Here is a 17,815-nt window from a genome sequence, read left to right on the forward strand (position 1 = left end):
AACACAGCGTTGTAAATCAACTGTTCTTCAATTAAAAAATAAATAAATAAAATGAATTAATTAAAAATAAAAAATGCAGATACTTTATGGAGATCACTCCACTCAGCCTCCAAATGGCTGCATACAGATTTGAATGAACAGGAACGTCCAGGACCTGCGCCCTGCCTGCATTGGGGAGGGTCTTCTCCCTCCTCTGGCAGGAGGGAGGGGCCACCTCTGTGCTCAAAAGCAAAACAGGGTCTGCTTCCTTTAATAATTGGAGGGGAGATGGATCTGGGCCATGAGTCAGCATAAAATTTCTATAGCCAGAGAAATCTAGAGCTGGTGGAGGGGAGAAATAGCCCACCTTCTTCACCAACTAGATCACTTCACAGAGAGAAATGGATGCCCAGGATGGCGTGTCATTTTAAAGCAGTTAATGGTAGGAGGGGGGAGCTTTTCTTGGAGCAGTCTGTGATTTCTATATATAAAGAGAAATTTTAAAACACTTAAGCAATGTCTCTCCCTGAAATATACTGAGATACTCTTTTTCTAAGTTAAGATAAATAGAATGTCTGGATTCTTTTTTCTTTCTAAAATGAATTTTCTTTTATTCAAATCTGCCACTTGATAAATGGTTTTCCAGATAATTTCTGCATTATTACATTTATAAAAAAAATTGACAGTTTTAAAATGTTTGGTTATATTGTCTCCATATGTGTTGGTTTCTATAATTACCTAATTTCATGATGCTTTCTAAAAATTTAGTAATTATCACTTAAAGTATTTGTTATTTTTCTGTTTTCCAAATTTAACAAAGAGTAATGTCATGTATTCATTTCAATGCATACTTTTTTTTCCACTTTGATGGATCTTGCCTATTGTTCTAATAAGAAAAATTATCCTGAGATATGATGGCTGCCAGATGTTAACACTGAAACTCCCTGAACAGCTCCATCTTTCATCTGTAGTCTCGGTCTGCCACAAATAAGCTGCAAGCGCAGGAACCCAGAAGGTGGCACCTAGGGTGTTCCTTTTAAGTTGCTGCCCTACAGAAAGCCTCGGCTCCCCTGCGGCTCCAGGAACATATCCAGGATGTGGACAAAAATCTCATCACCAACTCTCCTGTTTTCTGGGGAAATTCAGCATTCCTGCAAACTGGTATTTGCTCATAAGAGAATCCTGCCCTGTCCTAATGCCAAACTCCCCCCTATTCATAATACCCAACACGTATTCACTGAGGACAGACAGACAGAACCCCACGGTAATATTTCCCACAGACTAAATTTCAAAAATAAAGCCTCAGTATTTCCCAAGGATGCAGTATCTCAAAAGGCTTTTTTTTAAAACAAGAATCAAGGCACGGGAGACAGAACCACTCCTAAGATGCAGCAACCAAGGCCATTTTCCCAGGGAGCTGAACTCTGGGCAGGAGAACCCACACATCTGCAGATACCTAGGGTAAGTCAGTCACACAGGAAAGCCGACTTCAGGTGCAAAGGGAATGACGCCAATCAACCCCAAAACCTCTCCAGCATCACCACCCGGAACTGTGCCTTGGGCTTCATTCATCTCCCCAGCAGCAGGCTGACCTCTAGTGAGTTTGTTTGTTTTTCAGGACTGCTCATAAATTATTTTACCCGGATTCAAATACTTTGTCCTGCGGGACAATGGAGGGGAGGGTGGGGTGAATGGGAAAGCGAGAACCAAACCCAGCGGGTCTCAGGACTGTCTGGTTAAGTGTAAATTTGGCGATAATCTTCTCCCTTGCCTCTTGCTGCACAGACTCGATGATATTCTGCAGCCTAAAGAGAACTGTTTTTCAGAGTGAAGGGCATTTGTGGAATCTGTATGACTACGACAGCGTCGCTGTGAAGCGAGCACCTACTACGTGCCGGCCACATCACAGGTGCGCTTGGCGCGTTATGTGGAACTGTCACACCAGCCCTGCAAGGTGGGCTCCCTCGGTCCCCATTTCTTTAGGAGAAAGCTGAGTCTCAGGGAAGCCCAGGAGCTGCCCGAGGCCCTAGAACCAGGGAGGGCAGACACAGACCCCACCCCAGGTGTGCCTGACTTAGAAGCCCAAGGCAATTCCTACCTCACCAAGCACTGAAGGCTGATACTAAATAGAAAGCTGTTAGATAAAAGAAAGGATTCAAAAATGCATTGTGTTTCCTGCTCAGACACTAAAAAGGCAAAGTTAATGCTGAAGCAGCTTCTCAAGGAAAGAGTATCTTCTTGAGCTTCAGTAAGAAAAGCATTAAAGCAATTGAAGAAATGGTCTCCTTTTGATCCCCTGCGCTTCTGTTCTAAAGGAAAGCAATTCTATTATGTTAAGTTCCTCAAGCCTTATCATGCAAACAGTATTGTTTTTAAGGTTTAAAAAAAAATCTCGAATAAAAATTTGTGGAGTTCTTTATTATTCAATACTTGTGAGATGGGGAAACAGACAGTAACATTTTTTATAGATTTACTAGGTTGGAGACTGCAGTGCCAAACACAAGGTTTATTGTCAAATAAAACACTGCTTTGTTTTTTGATTGCCTGCTTTAGAAGAGTGTTGCTTCTGTTCTATAATTGCGTGCACAAAATTATTTAATTTGTTTTGTTTGGATCTTATTCTGGACACTTTCCCAGTCAGAAAGATGTAAAAATTAAAACATCTATTATGTCCTTTATATTCTGAGGTGGGTTATAAAGAGGGAAAAAGAAGAAAATAGTCAAAAGACTAGGAAATGACCATTTTTTAAAAAGTCTCTTTGCTTTTCAGACCCTGCAGTGCCCATGACACTGTCATCTGCCCTCTAGACTTCTTGCTACAGGAGCAAATTCCTCTACTAACGGAAGCAACGTCGTCTTTATAAAACTATGTAAGCAATCACAACGACCCATTTTCATAGCGATTTGTAACCGCAGTGTATCACGAAACTCTCAGGCTCAGAGTGAAATAACAAGGCTTGGTACTTTTGCTAATGGCCTGGAGGGTATTTAGAAACACCAGGGAGAGGCAGGAAGAGGAAGAGTACCTCTTGGCTGAGTACTAGATAAATTACGCTCAACATGGCCGCCCTTCTAGTGGCTTCCATTCAAAACTCAAGTGGCCACAGAAGCCAAGCATTTGGCTTCTTCTAAATGATCCAGAGTTTATTGTAGGCTCAAAAAAATGACTGTGCAGGCCTCCACACACTGCCCTCGAGTCAGGAGCAGGTGGTGGCGGCTCTCAAATGCCGTGAAGCAGCCCAGCATTCGTTATTCACCATCCCCCTGCTACAATGCCCACCCCAACCTCAGCAAAGACCGTCCTCAAAGGCAAATTCAGTGTCTGTTATTATATCAGGATGGAGAGCCAACAGGGAGCATACCAACCGACGAATAAATCCTGAAATTTTTCACTCTTCTCCTAACCCCGGGCTTTGAGTAAAAATCAACTGTGAACTGGAAACACATGGGATGGCGGGCATGATGCCAAGCAGGCAGAGAGGGACACTTGGTGATGGATTGCTTAAATAATGGAGATGTGCTCAAAGCTGCAGGCCAGATGACTCTCCCCGAGGGTGCTTGAGGAACTAGAACCATTAGCTCTCGCTTTTGAGAACCCGTGGAGAGCTTCACCAGCACGGGAGAAATGCCCATTGAGTGCCTCCTTCAGAACCAGCCAACAGGGGAGGCGGGAGGGAGGACCATCCTGGGCCCACTGAGCCCGACCAGGCCCCGCCGTGAAGCTGGTTTGAAGTTCTGCCGAGCAGCCTCCCGCCACACTCTCGTGTACTTACTGTTTGTATTCGTCATCTTTCATCTTCAAACAGAAGGTCTCCAGAACCCTCCTCAGCTCACGTGGTTGAACCAGACCAGTCTTGTTAATGTCAATGAGCTTAAAGGCTTTGATAACAGTTTTAATGTTTTTGAAAATCTGTATATAAAAAGAGATTTAGGAAAAGTCAAAAGTTCCAGTGGTAAAAATCAAGACTACAATTTTAAAAAAAGTGAAAGTGTTTAAATACTTCTTGTAAAATAAAATGTTTTCAAAGACTCACGGTCGTAGGTACTGCAAAATGACACGTCTACGGAAAAAAGGACACTTTACATTTATTGAATGTTTTCAAAGCAATTTTCTCTGTAAATGGTCTTAGTTTTTTAGAAAAAACTTACTGATATAAAGCAGTAAGCTTCATACACAATTCACTCCCTTTTAGAGTCATATGAAAAAATCTTTTTTGTTAATTGATACTTTAAAACTATAGTTTTGGCATAGCTGGACTTGGACAATTTTTATTTTTCATAGCCATATGCAAACTATTTTTACTAGGAGCTGAAAAATATGAGTATATATTTCAACCCCTCTGAATTTTTAAAAGATATTACAGGAAAGTTTTATAGCCATCTTTCCCAAATTCAGCAAATGCATATTTACCAGGCACAGACCTGCAGAGGCATTTGGTCAGGAGATGCAGAGCTGTGTGCTTGCCCTGAGCAACTTCTATGTGAAAGAAAGAAACACCCTCGGGGGCTCACGTGTGTCCAGCCCATAGCCATGTGACTGAATCCTCCCAACCCACACGAAGGAAGTAACCTTTCCCCACCTTCAGTAAGAACCGAGGTTCGGGGAGGCAACGTAAGTCACCTGTCATCACCTGGCTAGACGATAATGATGCTGGGGTTCAAACTCACGTCCATCCCCGAACCCCACTTCCCACGGAGAAGATAAGACATGCAAATAAATATTCAGTCAAGGTGACCCATGGAAACAAGTGCCAAACAACAGCGACAAACAAGGAGCTGTCGTCTTCACAGAAGACAACAAACACTTCCAGTGGAGCCGTCTGGAAGGCTTCCTGCAGGAGGTGACATCTGAGCTAGGAGGAGGCTGGGGCAGGACGGGAGGGCATGACGGTGGGACTGTGGATGAAGAGTGACGACCGTCAGTAGGGCTAGATCCGGGGAGGTCTGACTACATCCTGTACTAGATCAAATCCAAGTCCAGCCCAGAGCTGAAGGAAAATTACTGCACCTCAAGGAAGGAGTTTAGGGAAGATTCCAAGATGATCAGGTTTGTTCCCTATTTCCTCAGCATCTTCTCTGATCTGGGGCTGACCCAGAAGGAGCCCTCGGGCAGAGCCCTCCTGGGAAGGAACCACTGAGCTGGTGGGAGAAGGGCTCCTCCCTGGCTGCTCCTGGCTGGGTCATCTGGGGCCCTCCTGCCCCCATCACACCTGCCCTGCCTCCAGCACCACTCGTGGGGTCCGACTCCCAGTCTCAGCTCCCGGTCCTTCTCCCATCCAGAAGTTACCACTGCCTGTTCAGACTCACACTTTGTCACCAATAACTGCCGCTTTCCAAAACCAAGCCCCACATTAACACGTGAAAGTCCCACCTTTCAGCTCCCTCCTCTGACAGCTGACCTCCAACAGCCTTCTCCCCTCCAGACCTCCACCTGCTGCTCCGGCTCCTTTCCACACTCCCCTCCCTCTCCTCCTCACCACCCTTCCCCTCCAGCCATGGGTCCATCTGTATAACCACCTGCCACCTCCCTCCTCCTCCTGCATCTCTCTGTCTTGGCAAGATTCTAACCTCTAACCCATGTCAAGTCCAACTCACCACCTATTCCAAGCACCTGATGTGGCTGGAGAGCACTTACCTGGGTCCCCTCACTCAAGACCACCAACACCCCCGACTGGGCATGCATCGTAATCCTCCTCTACGGCGTGGTCCACTCAACCCCCACGCCCCACCACCACCAGGTAGCCTTTCCCACAGTCTCCACTCTCCTTCCCTCCCTTCCCACCCCTCCTCCGTCCTCTCCACTGATAATCCTCTTTATTTACAGAGAAAAGAGAAGCAACTGGAAGGCAATAGCCTAAAGCTCCCCCATACCCCCAGCCTGTCTGCCTCCATACCCAGCGATCGGCCTCCCCCCGTCCCAGGACGCTGCCCTTGTGATACGTGTGACCCCGCCACTCCCGGGCATGCGAGGACCCGCTCCTGCACCGTGGTTCCGACTCCACTCTCATGCCCACTACGGTGAAACGCCTTAGAAACGAGCCCCCTCCTCGCTTCACCTCCTCCTCCAGCCACATCTTCCCTTTTGCAGAAATCCCCCCTTGGAGCTGCCTGCTCCCTAACTCCCACGTGTCTCCCCTACCCAATCAGTTTTGGACCCACCACTCCACAGAAACTGTGACCTTGTGAGGGTGACTCTGCCAGACCTGGCGGCTCGTGGGGGCCCGTCTTGCTGTCCCCGCTGCAGCCCTCCACCCAGGTCACTGCCCCTTCTTCCTGGACACACGTCTCCCGTGGCTCCCACACCCCTGCCCCCAGTTCTCCTCCTTCTGGCTTTGTCTGGTGCCTGCCAGGTTCCTCCCCTGCCTCCTGAACTCTGGGTGCCTGCAGACATGGGCCTCGGGCCTCCTGGTTCTCTAACCACTTACTCCCAGGTGGCTCAGCCCTGTGGCCTTAATAACCACCGGATCGCCCTCAGGTGTCTGTCTCTGTCCCCTCCTCTGAGCGAGGTCAGGATCTCCACCCGCCTTGCTGATATCCACCTTGAGAGCCTAACAGACATCCCAGCTTCGCCAGACCAGCCTGCTTATCCCCCAGCCTCCCTGTCCCCTCCAGCAGGTCCATCCTGCTGGGTCCTCATCTCACATCCCACGTATAGCCTAGCCCGAGAGCCCGCAGCCCTCCCTTCAAAACATTTCTACCATCCAGCCCTGTCTCTCTGCCTTACGCCCGATGGCTGGTGCAACGGCCTCCCATTTGGTCTTCCAGCGTCCACACCCGACCCCACAGAAAGTCTCCATGCAACCGCCAGGGCATTCTGTTTAAACGGAAGGCTGAGCATGCCCTCTGCTCCCTGCCCTCCAGCGGCTCCCAGCCCCTCAGGTCAAAGGCGAGGGCCCCACGGACTGGCTCTCATCTTGCCACCCGGCCCCTGGCTCAACTCTGCTGCTCCCCAAGATGCCAGCCAGGCTCCTCCTGCCTCAAGGCGTTTGCTGTTTGCACTTGCTGTTCCTTCTACCTGGAACGTCCCTCCCCAGGCACCCACTGGCTCCTCCCTCACTTCATTCGGGTCTTGGCCCAAATGTTATCTTACCCAGAAGGCCTTCCCCGCCCCCGCCCCCACCCCGAGCACTCATCTTCTTCAAAGTGCTTCTCACCAACTAATTTAATGCTTGTCTTTATTGTCTGTCTCTCCCTCCTGCACATCCGCTTCCTGAGAGCAGGGTTCTGTTCACTGCTACCCCCGCCCCCCGCTCCCGGGGTCTAGAACGGCCACCGGCGGAGTGCGAGGCTCAGTGTGCATCTGCTTGAGCAAATGGATGAATGAATCCCTCCTCTTTTCACCTGCTTGGAAAAGAGCCACACTCCGAGGAAGCCCTGTTACATGTCTACAAACACATGCCTCCTCAGGGCCAATCCTGACAGTAATGACGGTCACATTCAATGTGACAAAGATGACAAAACTATGATAACTGAACAAATATTAATTGGCGTTTGTTACGTGCAACGAAAGCCCTGTGCTAAACTGTACGCACATCTCCCACCTCCTCCAACTAGAGGGCTTTGGCCAAAATAATCTTAATGTTCAGAACGGGGCACACCCAGCGAGGAGGAGCCACGCAGTGCCAGCTGGAAGGAAACGGGCTCGCGCATTCACCATCAGCCCCATCACTTTGTCTGCAAGAGTGGAGCCCTGGCCACGGAGAGCACTTGTGCCCACGGGCAAAAGAAAAATCTCAGCACCTTGTCTGCTGCCAAATCCTGATTCACCTCTCCTCGTAAAACGAGAGGACATGAGGCGATGTGCTTTTTTAAAACCCAAAGCAACCCATATGGATCTCCGGCGCGGGAAGCAGCGAAGCAGCGAATCTGGCACAGAACTCACACCCACCAGAGGTATGTCTCCAAGTTTCTTATCATTTGTCAGACTGAAGTTTGGCAAGATCTAGATGGAGCTGCAGATGGTGAGGCTTATCAAAGGCACCGGAGTTAGGGCCGTGGTGTGAAGACTTGTCCCACATATGATGGGAAAGAAGAAAAAGTACAAAGGAATAAAAGTCCCCGGCCCCTGCTTCGCCCCACTTCCCTCCCCCTCGAAATGAGAAGAGGAAACGGTAAAGGGAGAAATAGGGCTGACGTGGGCAGCTTCGGGCTCCTTCCTAGGCCAGCTAGACCTCTACCATTTTGATAAAAATGAGACAAGTCTGCATTCAGAGTCACTCTGTCTGAGCTTCTGCTTACCCCCCACTCCAGCTCCGACTCTCACCTCAAGTCCCTGGGCTCCAGCCACAGCCAACTACTTCACAAGCTCTCCAGCTGATCTGAGCCCCGCCACCTCCCCACCATGCCACCCCCACAGCCCCCCGCTCTCCCCACCTCCCTCTGCCCCAGCTACAGCCTCCCTGCCCTTTCTCACACACACTGAGCCCGTGCACCCTTCAGGGTTTCTGCATGCTGGGTTTCCTCTGCTGGACAGCTCCCTCAGGGGCTTCGGTCAGGTCTCGGTCATGTGCCACCTGCTCCAGGAGGCCTTCCTGACACCTGCACAAAAGCACGCCCTCATCCCTTTTCTCCCTCGCGTCCATCCACACCTGGATGTCTCATGTTTCTCTTTCTGTTTGCTGTCTTTCTTCTTCCACTGAAATGTAAATGCCGCGGAGGGGACCTGGCTTCATCTGCTGCTGCACCCCCAAGTTGAGAACAGTCCCTGGGCAGAGTAGATGCTCATAAATACTTGCGTGATTGAGTTCACAGCTATGCTGCTGCCCAAAGGCCCCGTCCCGGCCCTGCCGTCCACTCTCCACTTGGAGCAGGAGCCGGCACCTTCACACCAGGCTTTCCTGCCGCGCTTCCAGCCCATCGCTGGCCCCTGACCTCCACCCAGACATCTTGGTGTGTTCTGCCTGAAAGTGGTCCCCAGCCCCCTCCCCTGCAGCAGGGGGTCCACCCCACTCCCTGTCAGGCCCCTGCTCTCCAGGTGCTCCGCCCCCCTTCAGTTCCCCACCACTTCTCAGGGGGAGGGCTCAGAGAGGGTCAAATCCACGGAGAGAGGAGGAAACTGCCACACAGCTCACAAAAGGAGAAGGGCCTCCTTCCAAATCCAGCTTCTCAGAAAGGAAAGCATGGGCTTGCCCCATGAGTGCAGGGACCAGCCTGGGGTAGGTGCCCCCGCCCAGACCCGGTGCCTGCAGAGGCCCAGCTCCCCTCCCGGGCTCCGGGTGCTGCCACCTCCTGCCTGCCGCCTGACTCTGTCTGCCTGCAAGCTAAGAATGGGTGTTACATTTTTAAATGGTTGAAAAAAATTAAAAGAAGGCTATTTTGTGATGCATGAAAGTTACATGAGTTTCAAATTTCAAAATCCAAAAGTAAATTTTATTGGCGCCCAGCCACTCCGTTCATTTATGGGAATGAAACTGCCCGGGGCTGCTTGCCTCCCTGCAAGGGCAGAGTTGAGCAGTCAGACTGAACAGCCTGGCCCCCCAAGATCTAAATATTTACCATCTTCACAGGGGAAGTTCACAACCCCTGCTCCCCTCCCTCCCATCTGAGTGGGTGGTAGGTGTCACAGCAGCTTCAGGTGCACAAACAAGAGAAGCCCGGAGGATTTAAAAAGAAAACCCAAACAGAAGCTAATTATGACTCTGAATTAAAGCCTCAGGAGCCGGGAAGTGGCCTGGGGCTCTCTGAAGATGCAGCTGGGAAGTCTTCTCCTCCCAACCCTTCCCCATCTTCAGCACCAGACTCAGCCCGACCCATCCAGGGGGCCAGGGGCCCAGCAAGAGCTGCTTCCCACCTTCTCTGAGCCCTGCGCCCGGCTTAGGAGTGGCTGCCCCAACCAGCCCCCCACTAGACTCCCCAGCTCCCCACCGCACCCCAGGTTCCCACAGTGGCACTGCAGACTGAGAGAAGGGCAGCATCTGACCCTCTCCGTGTCCTCAGAGCCCTGGGGGATGATGCAAGAACCAAGCAATCTAGGGAAGGGAACCACAGGGAAGATGGACTAAACAGGCTGGACTCTTCCATCTGGACAGCAGGGCTAGGAAAAAGCAAGATCGAAAGCTTTAAAGGAGGAGGGGGAGGGGGAGGGGTAGAAGAAGAACCACCACCACCACCACCACCACCACCACCACCCCATTTCACAGAGGAAAGAAGTAAAAAAAGGGGGGGGGGTAAGTGATTACTGGAAAAAAAAAGTGATAGGAGCAAACTTAAATTAAAACATTCCCCAAAAGATTTAGATGAATTCATGGAGGGAAGACTCCCAAGTGTCACTACAAGGAGCAGAGAGTGCCTGCCCTGAGGAGTAAAGGCAGGGAGGAACTGGAAGGGAAACCTTGTCCAGATACCTCCCACGGAAAGCCACACAAAGAACCTGGGCAGCTGTTTTCTGGGTTACCTTGGACCAGCAACCTGACTCATCTGAATTTCAGTCCCGGCTTCTATGAAACGGGAATGAATGGGGCACTGCACCGGTGTGTGCAGATGGAATGAGCTCACGTGTGCAGGTGCCTTGCAGGGAAAATACTCAATAAATGGTGGTGTGATAGGAATTGCTGATCAGTACCAAAGGCTGAGGACAGAGTTCCAAATAACCAGAGAGCCACACGCCCATGCTGGGGAACAGTAAGACACCGAACCGGCACTACTTCCCCCGCTCCACCCAACTCCATCGCCCCCTTCACTTCCCCACTGCCCAGCCTAAGTGAACAGACACCTTGAGGGGAAGAAGGTCTTCAGTGGACAGGAGTCCAGGGCCAAGAATAGGGCCTGGATCCATGAATATTTGTTAAGCGGATAGATGGATGAGGAATGGATGGATGAATAAATGGATGATGGATGGATGATAAATAGATGGATGGACAGAGGGAGGCAGGGAAGGAGAAATGCATGCATGCATGCATGCATGGATGCATGGATGATGGGTAGATGGATAGATGGGTGTTACAACATTTACGGGGAAGAGGCTTTGGTAAGCCAAGGAAATCCTTACAGAGACAGGACAGGTGCCTGCAGAAGGACAGACAGGCACGTCATTTCTGTGGACTCAGTGATCTGCTCTGCACCTTCCTGGGGAAAGGAACTGAGAATTGAACAGAGATAGCAGAGCAGGAGGGGCAGATTAGGGCAGTCTGCACACCTGTTGTTGGCATGGACAGGATGTGTGGATTTTCCATGGGTTAAGTGGAAATCAAGAAAGGTAGAAGGCTAACAATGAATTATCAGAAAGAGAAATTAAGGAAACAACCTCATTTATCACTGCATCAAAAAGAATAAAATATCTAGGGACAAACCTGCCTAAAGAGGCAAAAGACATTTACTCTGAAAACTATGAGACACTAATGAAAGAATTGAAGATGACACAAACAAGATGGAAAGATACACCATGTTCTTGGATTGGAAGAATCAATATTGTTAAAATGATCATACTGCTCAAGGCAATCTACAGATTCAATGTAATCCCTATCAAAATACCAATGGTATTTTTCACAGAACTAGAACAAATAATTCTTAAATTTGTATAGAAACACAAAATACCTTGAATAGCCAAAACAATCCTGAGAAAAAAGAACAGAGCTGGAGGAATTACACGCTTGGCTTCAGACTATACTACAAAGTTATAGTCATCAAAACAGTATGGTACTGGCACAAAAACAGACACACAGATCAATGAAACAGGATAGAAAGTCCAGAAATAAATCCATGCACTTGTGGTCAATTAATCTATGACAAAGGAAGCAAAAACATACAATGGAAAAAAGACAATCTCTTCAGTAAGTAGTGCTGGGAAAACTGGACAGCTACCTGTGAAAGAATGAAACTGGAACATTCTCTAACACCATATACAAAAATAAACTCAAAATGGATTAAAGGCCTAATTGTAAGACTGGATAGTATAAAACTTTTAGAGGAAAATATAGGCAGAAGACTCTTTGACACAAAATGTAGCAATAATTTTTTTGGATCTGTTTCCTAAAGTAAAGAAAATAAAAGCAAAAATAAACAAATGGGACCTAATTAAACTTAAAAGCTTTTGCACAGCAAATGAAACCATTGACAAAAAAAAAAAAAAAAAAAAAAAGACAACCTGCAGAATGGGAGAAAATATTTGCAAATGACATGACCGATAAGGGATTAATATCCAACATGTACAAACAGCTCATACAACTCAGCATCAAAAAAACCAAACAACTTGATTAAAAAATGAGCAGAAAAGCTGAATAGGCATATTCCAAAGAGGAAATGCAGATGGTCAACAGGCACATGAAAAGATGCTCAACATGGCTATCGTCAAAAAGAACACAAATAACAAATGTTGGTGAGGATGTGGAGAAAAGGGAACCTTTGTACACTGTTGGTGGGAATGTAAGTTAGTGCAGCCACTGTGGAAAACAGTATGCAGATATCTCAAAAAACTAGAAATAGAACTACCATATGACCCAGCAATTCCACTCCTGGGCATATAGATCCAAAAAAATCAAAAACATTAATTCAAAAGGATACATGCACCACAATGTTCACAGCAGCATTATTTACAATTGCCAAGATATGGAAGCAACCTAAGTGTCCACTGACAGATGACTGGATAAAGAAGACGTGGTCTATATGCAATGGAATATTACTCAGCCATAAAAAGAATGAAATTTTGCCATGCAGCAACATAGACAGACTTAGAGGGCATTATGCCAAGTGAAATAAGTCAGAGAAAGACAAATACTGTGTGATATCACTCATATGCGGATTCTAAAAAAATACAACAAACTAGTGAATATACCAGAAAAAGAAGCAGACTCAGATACAGAGAACCTACTAGTGGTTACCAACGGGGAGGTGCGGGAGGGGCAATGTAGGGGTGCAAGAGTGGGAGGTGCAAACCACGGGGTGTAAGAGAGGTTGGAGGATGCATTGCATGACATGGGAAACAGCCAATATTTTGTAATAACTGTAAATGGAAAGTAAACTTGGAAAGTTGTGTAGAAGTTTATTAAAAGTTTTTGTTTTTTTAAAGAAAGGTAGAGGCTTGAGCTGTCCTGCTCCCTGGGGCCGATCCTCGGGTGAGGGGATGTGAGCAGCATGGAATGTGGGGTGGGCCACCAGGAGCAGAGCTGAGGAGGTCTGGAGGGGGTTAAGCCAGAGCTGACCCTCCTCCCCAGGAAACCACACAGCCCGGGGGCCCCCAGAGGACTGTCCTAATCACTTCCCCTGCACCCCAAGAGCACAGAGGACACCAGTGAAGGGAGAAGGGCCTGCTCCCTCACCTCAGCCCTCATCATCGCCCCCGAGCTGGGGAGGAAGGAAGCCGAGCCGGGGAGAGAAGAGCCAGGGAGCATCCCCACCACCACCCCCGCGGCCCCTGGGGCTGGAAGGAGGGCGGAGCAGGGCGCCCAGCTCATCCGAGCTCCGGGTTAGCTCTGGACCAGTCTATGCTGGACTCGTTGATACCTGAGTGTGACCAGAGAGCCAGGGGATGGAAGAAGGCGGACTGGCCCGCGTCCGCCGGAGGCAAAGCCTCCAGGTGCCTCACGTGTGCGCGCCGAGCCAGCCGGGGCAGCGCCACTCCACGGGCCTCTGTCTGAGGCTCTCTTTCCAGCACTTGGAGCTCCAGGAAGGAAAGCTGTGAACCACTGACGCTTTAAAGGAGGTGAGAAAAGGCCTAACATTCCCTCCCTGAAGCCCAGAGCTCCCACTCGGGGGCTGCAGAATAGGCCCCGGGCCTGCGGTGGCCCTTGCCGGGGCTGGGAGGAGGCGAGGGTGCCCGCGCGGTACCGTCAACCTCCTTCCGCGCCATTCCCCCGTGTCTCCTGTTTGACTGCTTTCTGCTCGGTTCCTCACCCGGAGCCACCTCCGTCGCCTGGTTTCTAGGAGAAGGTGAGGGAGGGAAATGGCCTCCCACCCAATGCCCCCGGATGGAGACGCTGCGAGAGGGGGCCTGGGGCCACCCCCTGTCTTGTTTCTGCAGCAAAATGCGGGGCTCAGCCTGGCACCTCTCCGTCACCACAGCGAGACTCGTTTCGAATTCAAGGAGGACATGTTTTAAATGAAGCCAAGAAAAAGGATTTCTCTTAACAATAAACACATCAATGCTCATTTTCCTTATTATTCTACTTTTGGCTATTTCGTATAAAATCTTTAATTAAAGTTTTTCTTTGAAATTGTCATTATCAACCCAGAAGAAAGAAAGGGGGGGAGAAAAGAACAACACAGCTGTGCAGATATGAAGCGCTATTCAGGACTAAATGAACTGGAACGAAATAAGTAGCTTGACTGTTATGTTCTCCGTCTTGGCTCTGTATTCTCAGTAGCACAGTCTAACTTGTCACTTTATATCGATTCCATCTGTTTACACTCTGCAGAGTATTGGCTTCCTACCGTGAACATTTCCTATTTACCAGCTGGTAGAGATGAGCCAAACCAGATAGGAAAAAATTAGACTGCATTCAGAACCTCATCAACACAAACTTTCAGTGTGGGGACATGTGGGAGGGGCGGCGGCCGGGCATGGCTCACCTTTAACAAAGGCTGACTTTGCTCCCCTCCACAGCCGAGGACTAGGCACTGACTTGTTGAACCGATGCAAACCCCACCTTTACCAAAACCTGAACAAGCTCAAGACATCTCAGTGAGACCCATGGCAACAGGGAAAAGGGAGCTGACTTAAAAAAAAAGAGCTAAAGCAATCTCAAAGTCATGGTTGCTATGACAGAGTGAAAATCCAAATATCTGGTTTTGAGTCTCCTTGCAGCCATGGTGAAAAGGGAAACTTGCTGTTATCTATACTACAGACCATGTAAGCCTTCCTCCACATTTGATTTTCATTTTCAAAATGCTCCCTGCAACATCTAATAAGACAATAAGACATCCTAGCTACTCATTGAACTTCTGACACAGCTATGAAAAGAAGCCCCAAGTCTAAATACCTAGGGCACCAACTATAAAAGAAATATTTCCTGTCTCTCCTTCTTTCTAACCCAGCCCACAGTCATAGGATGGGAGCCCCACTCCAGACAATATAGGCCAAGAATACTGAGGCCACTGTCACCCTGACCCTAGACCACTCACAGGACAGTGCGGCACACCAGGAGGGGCAAGCCGACCCCGTCTCAGGAACTCCACGGCATCCCCCAAACCGCAGAGGCGCTCAACGAATGTAGATGATGATGTGAGAGCGACTGATTACTTCCAAGGCCTGATGACAGCTACCCCGCCTCCTGTGGCTCTCCCATCAAATGCAGCCATTCTGCTGCTGACCTCATCCCCTAAATACTGCCTCCCCCATGTCATCGCCCCGTCAGACACATTCAGTGAACCGCCGCCACCACTACCCCCAGCCCTGTGTTTTAGGGTTAACACCTAACCTTTAAATACTTCCATTTTTTTCTCCAGCCTACATTTCAAGATTGATCTGTCCCATCTTGCTTTGAGAAACATAACTCCCCACAGAATCGTCACAGAGCTTGTCTCCTCACTGCCCCCACCTCCGCATCCTCTTCGCACACCCGACTACAATCCCGAAACCTACCCCACATCTCACCCTCTAGCCCAACCTCAGCACGCACTGCAGTCCCATCCATGGTCCAACTCAAGCTCCAACTTCACCTTCCTCGTGAATGTCTTCCTGGCTATTCCAACTACTGTGAATGTCTCCTGCAGAACTTTATTTTCTCATCCTGCAAGTATTTCGCAAGCTCAGATCAGGTGTCAGGATCTGATCAAGGCACTAAAGTTACAACAGCGAGCAAGACAGAGAAGGTGCCCACTCCCAGGGAACATATTTCCTCGTGATCAACAAGTAAGCAAACAAAACCTCAGAATGTCTGAAGTGTTAAGGAAAATGTGAAATTTTAGATAGTGTGGTCCAAAGGACCTCCGGGGGGAGACCTCTCAGGCTGTGCCAGAAGCCAGGGTGTTTGTCCAGCATTTACTTAGTGGGCAACCAAAAGCCCTGGGGCATCTTAACCAAAGGGGTCTGATGAGAACTCAAAACTCATGTTTTGAACAGGTAGCTCTGGGCGTCGTGTGAAAGAGAGCTTGAAAGGGGCACGAGTGGGAACAGGAAAAGCAGCCCAGGCTGGAGACAGTGGTGGTGGTGGGGATGGAGAGAGGCGGATGGGTTCAGGGTATGCAGCAGACAGGACTTCCTGAGGATCCGAATGTGGGAGAGGGGCCAGTAGGGAAAGACAGGAATCAGGGCTAATCACAGACTTCTGCTGTAATGACTCAGTGAACGGTAGAACCACGCACTAAAATGCAAAGAGAGCAGAGGAGGAAGGCTTCCTGGGGTGGGGCGAGGAGGACTGGTCAGCTGCTATGGTCTGGTCTGGGGACAGTGGTGAGTCCTGGGCCCCAGATGGAGATAGAAACGTGGGCACCATCAGCACACAGCCGTCTTTGTAGCTATAGATCGTAAATGACCACAGAGTATCATTTAAGTTTCCACACAGTAACTCTTGTCTTCTCTCCTCCAAATGCAGATTCCTAATTTTTGGAGTAACTTCTGTCGACCCTGAAGTATGGCAAGTTCATTTTCTATTTATTCCCACAAAGAATCTCAATGATATTGGAAAAATCTTGCAATACTGCTTCCCCATTTCACAGCTGAGAAAACAGTTTCCAGGGAGACTAGTCTGCTCAGGGCCCCTCAGACCGTTGAGTGTCGGGACTCAGATGCACTCTCAGCCGGGCGAGCCCAAGGGCTGCAGCCTGCCCCGCCAGTGCCACACTGTTTTAGACCCTTATCCCTGCCACCTCTTTGGTACTACTGACTTGCCACATGCAAGAAGATTTTTTTTAAGATTAAACTCAGTCTGAAATAATACAAATTCTGAAATAACAGAATCTTTGCTTTAGCTTCCTGCTAAAGCCTTTAGTAAATTAATAATAGCGCCACCAAAAATAGGTCCTGGAGTAGAAGCATCTTAAATATCATTTTTTTTTATAAAATGGCAGCTGATTGTTTTGTTATGTGAAATTCTCTAGATCAAAATGTAAGCACTACTCTTCATTCAGTTGCACAGAGACACACGAAGAAGAGCTGTGACATTATTAATCACTATATTCAGTTATGATTGATAGACTTTCTGCGGGGAGGAAAAAGTGCCTCGGATGCAATCTGTCCCAACAGCTCTGCGATATGCTAATATTTCCTTCTGAATGAAAGAGGAGATGTGTTCAAATACCTGCGATAATAGGCAATTAATACCAAGTGCACCAGAGGAGAGCTGATAAAAGTGGGATTTGGAGAGTACTATGAATTAACCAAAGGCTTGTGTGTTTTAGTAAATGGCCTCATGTTGAGTTTGACACAGTCTTTTTATTAGGCAGACAGACTGTATTTGATACATCCATTCACGCTAATGTGGTGTTCTGATGCTAAGGTGTGTTTATGAAACAACCGTTTCTTTATTCCTCAAGCAATTATTTTTTAAATGTCTTTTTTAGGAAAACTCACCTATTGAAGAAAATGAATCTACCCATCACTTTTGTCTTTTTCATGAAGATATTACAGACCAAGCAAGCAGCTTAGTACCTCTGATTATTTACTAATTGCTTCTGAAATGGCGAAGGCTGCATCTATTCTACTCCGAGGCACCAGGGTAATCCCATAAAAGCTGTGTCAGATCGCTCGGTGTCCAACAGACACGCTAGTCATGGCTGACTGGGTAGACCAGATGTTCTGACATCACTGGCGCCTGGGCTTGGCAGAGCATCCCTATTTGGGTGGTGACGGTACGAGAGCTAACGGCCTGGGGCTCTGGGCGGTGTTTGTTTAGGGTTTGTTTTTTCTTTTAATGTCTTTAACTGAATTACACATTCTTGAATTCTAGTCTTCAATTAACAAGAG

General features: G+C 48.5%; 1 protein-coding gene across 1 annotated transcript in view; it reads right to left on the bottom strand.

Annotated features, from left to right (window-relative positions):
• EFCAB6 (EF-hand calcium binding domain 6) overlaps positions 1–17,815 on the bottom strand; it is a 207,689-nt gene that overhangs the window by 143,651 nt on the left and 46,223 nt on the right. The window contains 1 exon segment of the mRNA XM_032492388.1: positions 3,753–3,889. Coding sequence (XP_032348279.1) covers positions 3,753–3,889 — 137 coding nt within the window.

The sequence above is a fragment of the Camelus ferus genome, chromosome 12, assembly GCF_009834535.1.
Source record: "Camelus ferus isolate YT-003-E chromosome 12, BCGSAC_Cfer_1.0, whole genome shotgun sequence".
Taxonomy (NCBI): Eukaryota; Metazoa; Chordata; class Mammalia; order Artiodactyla; family Camelidae; genus Camelus; species Camelus ferus.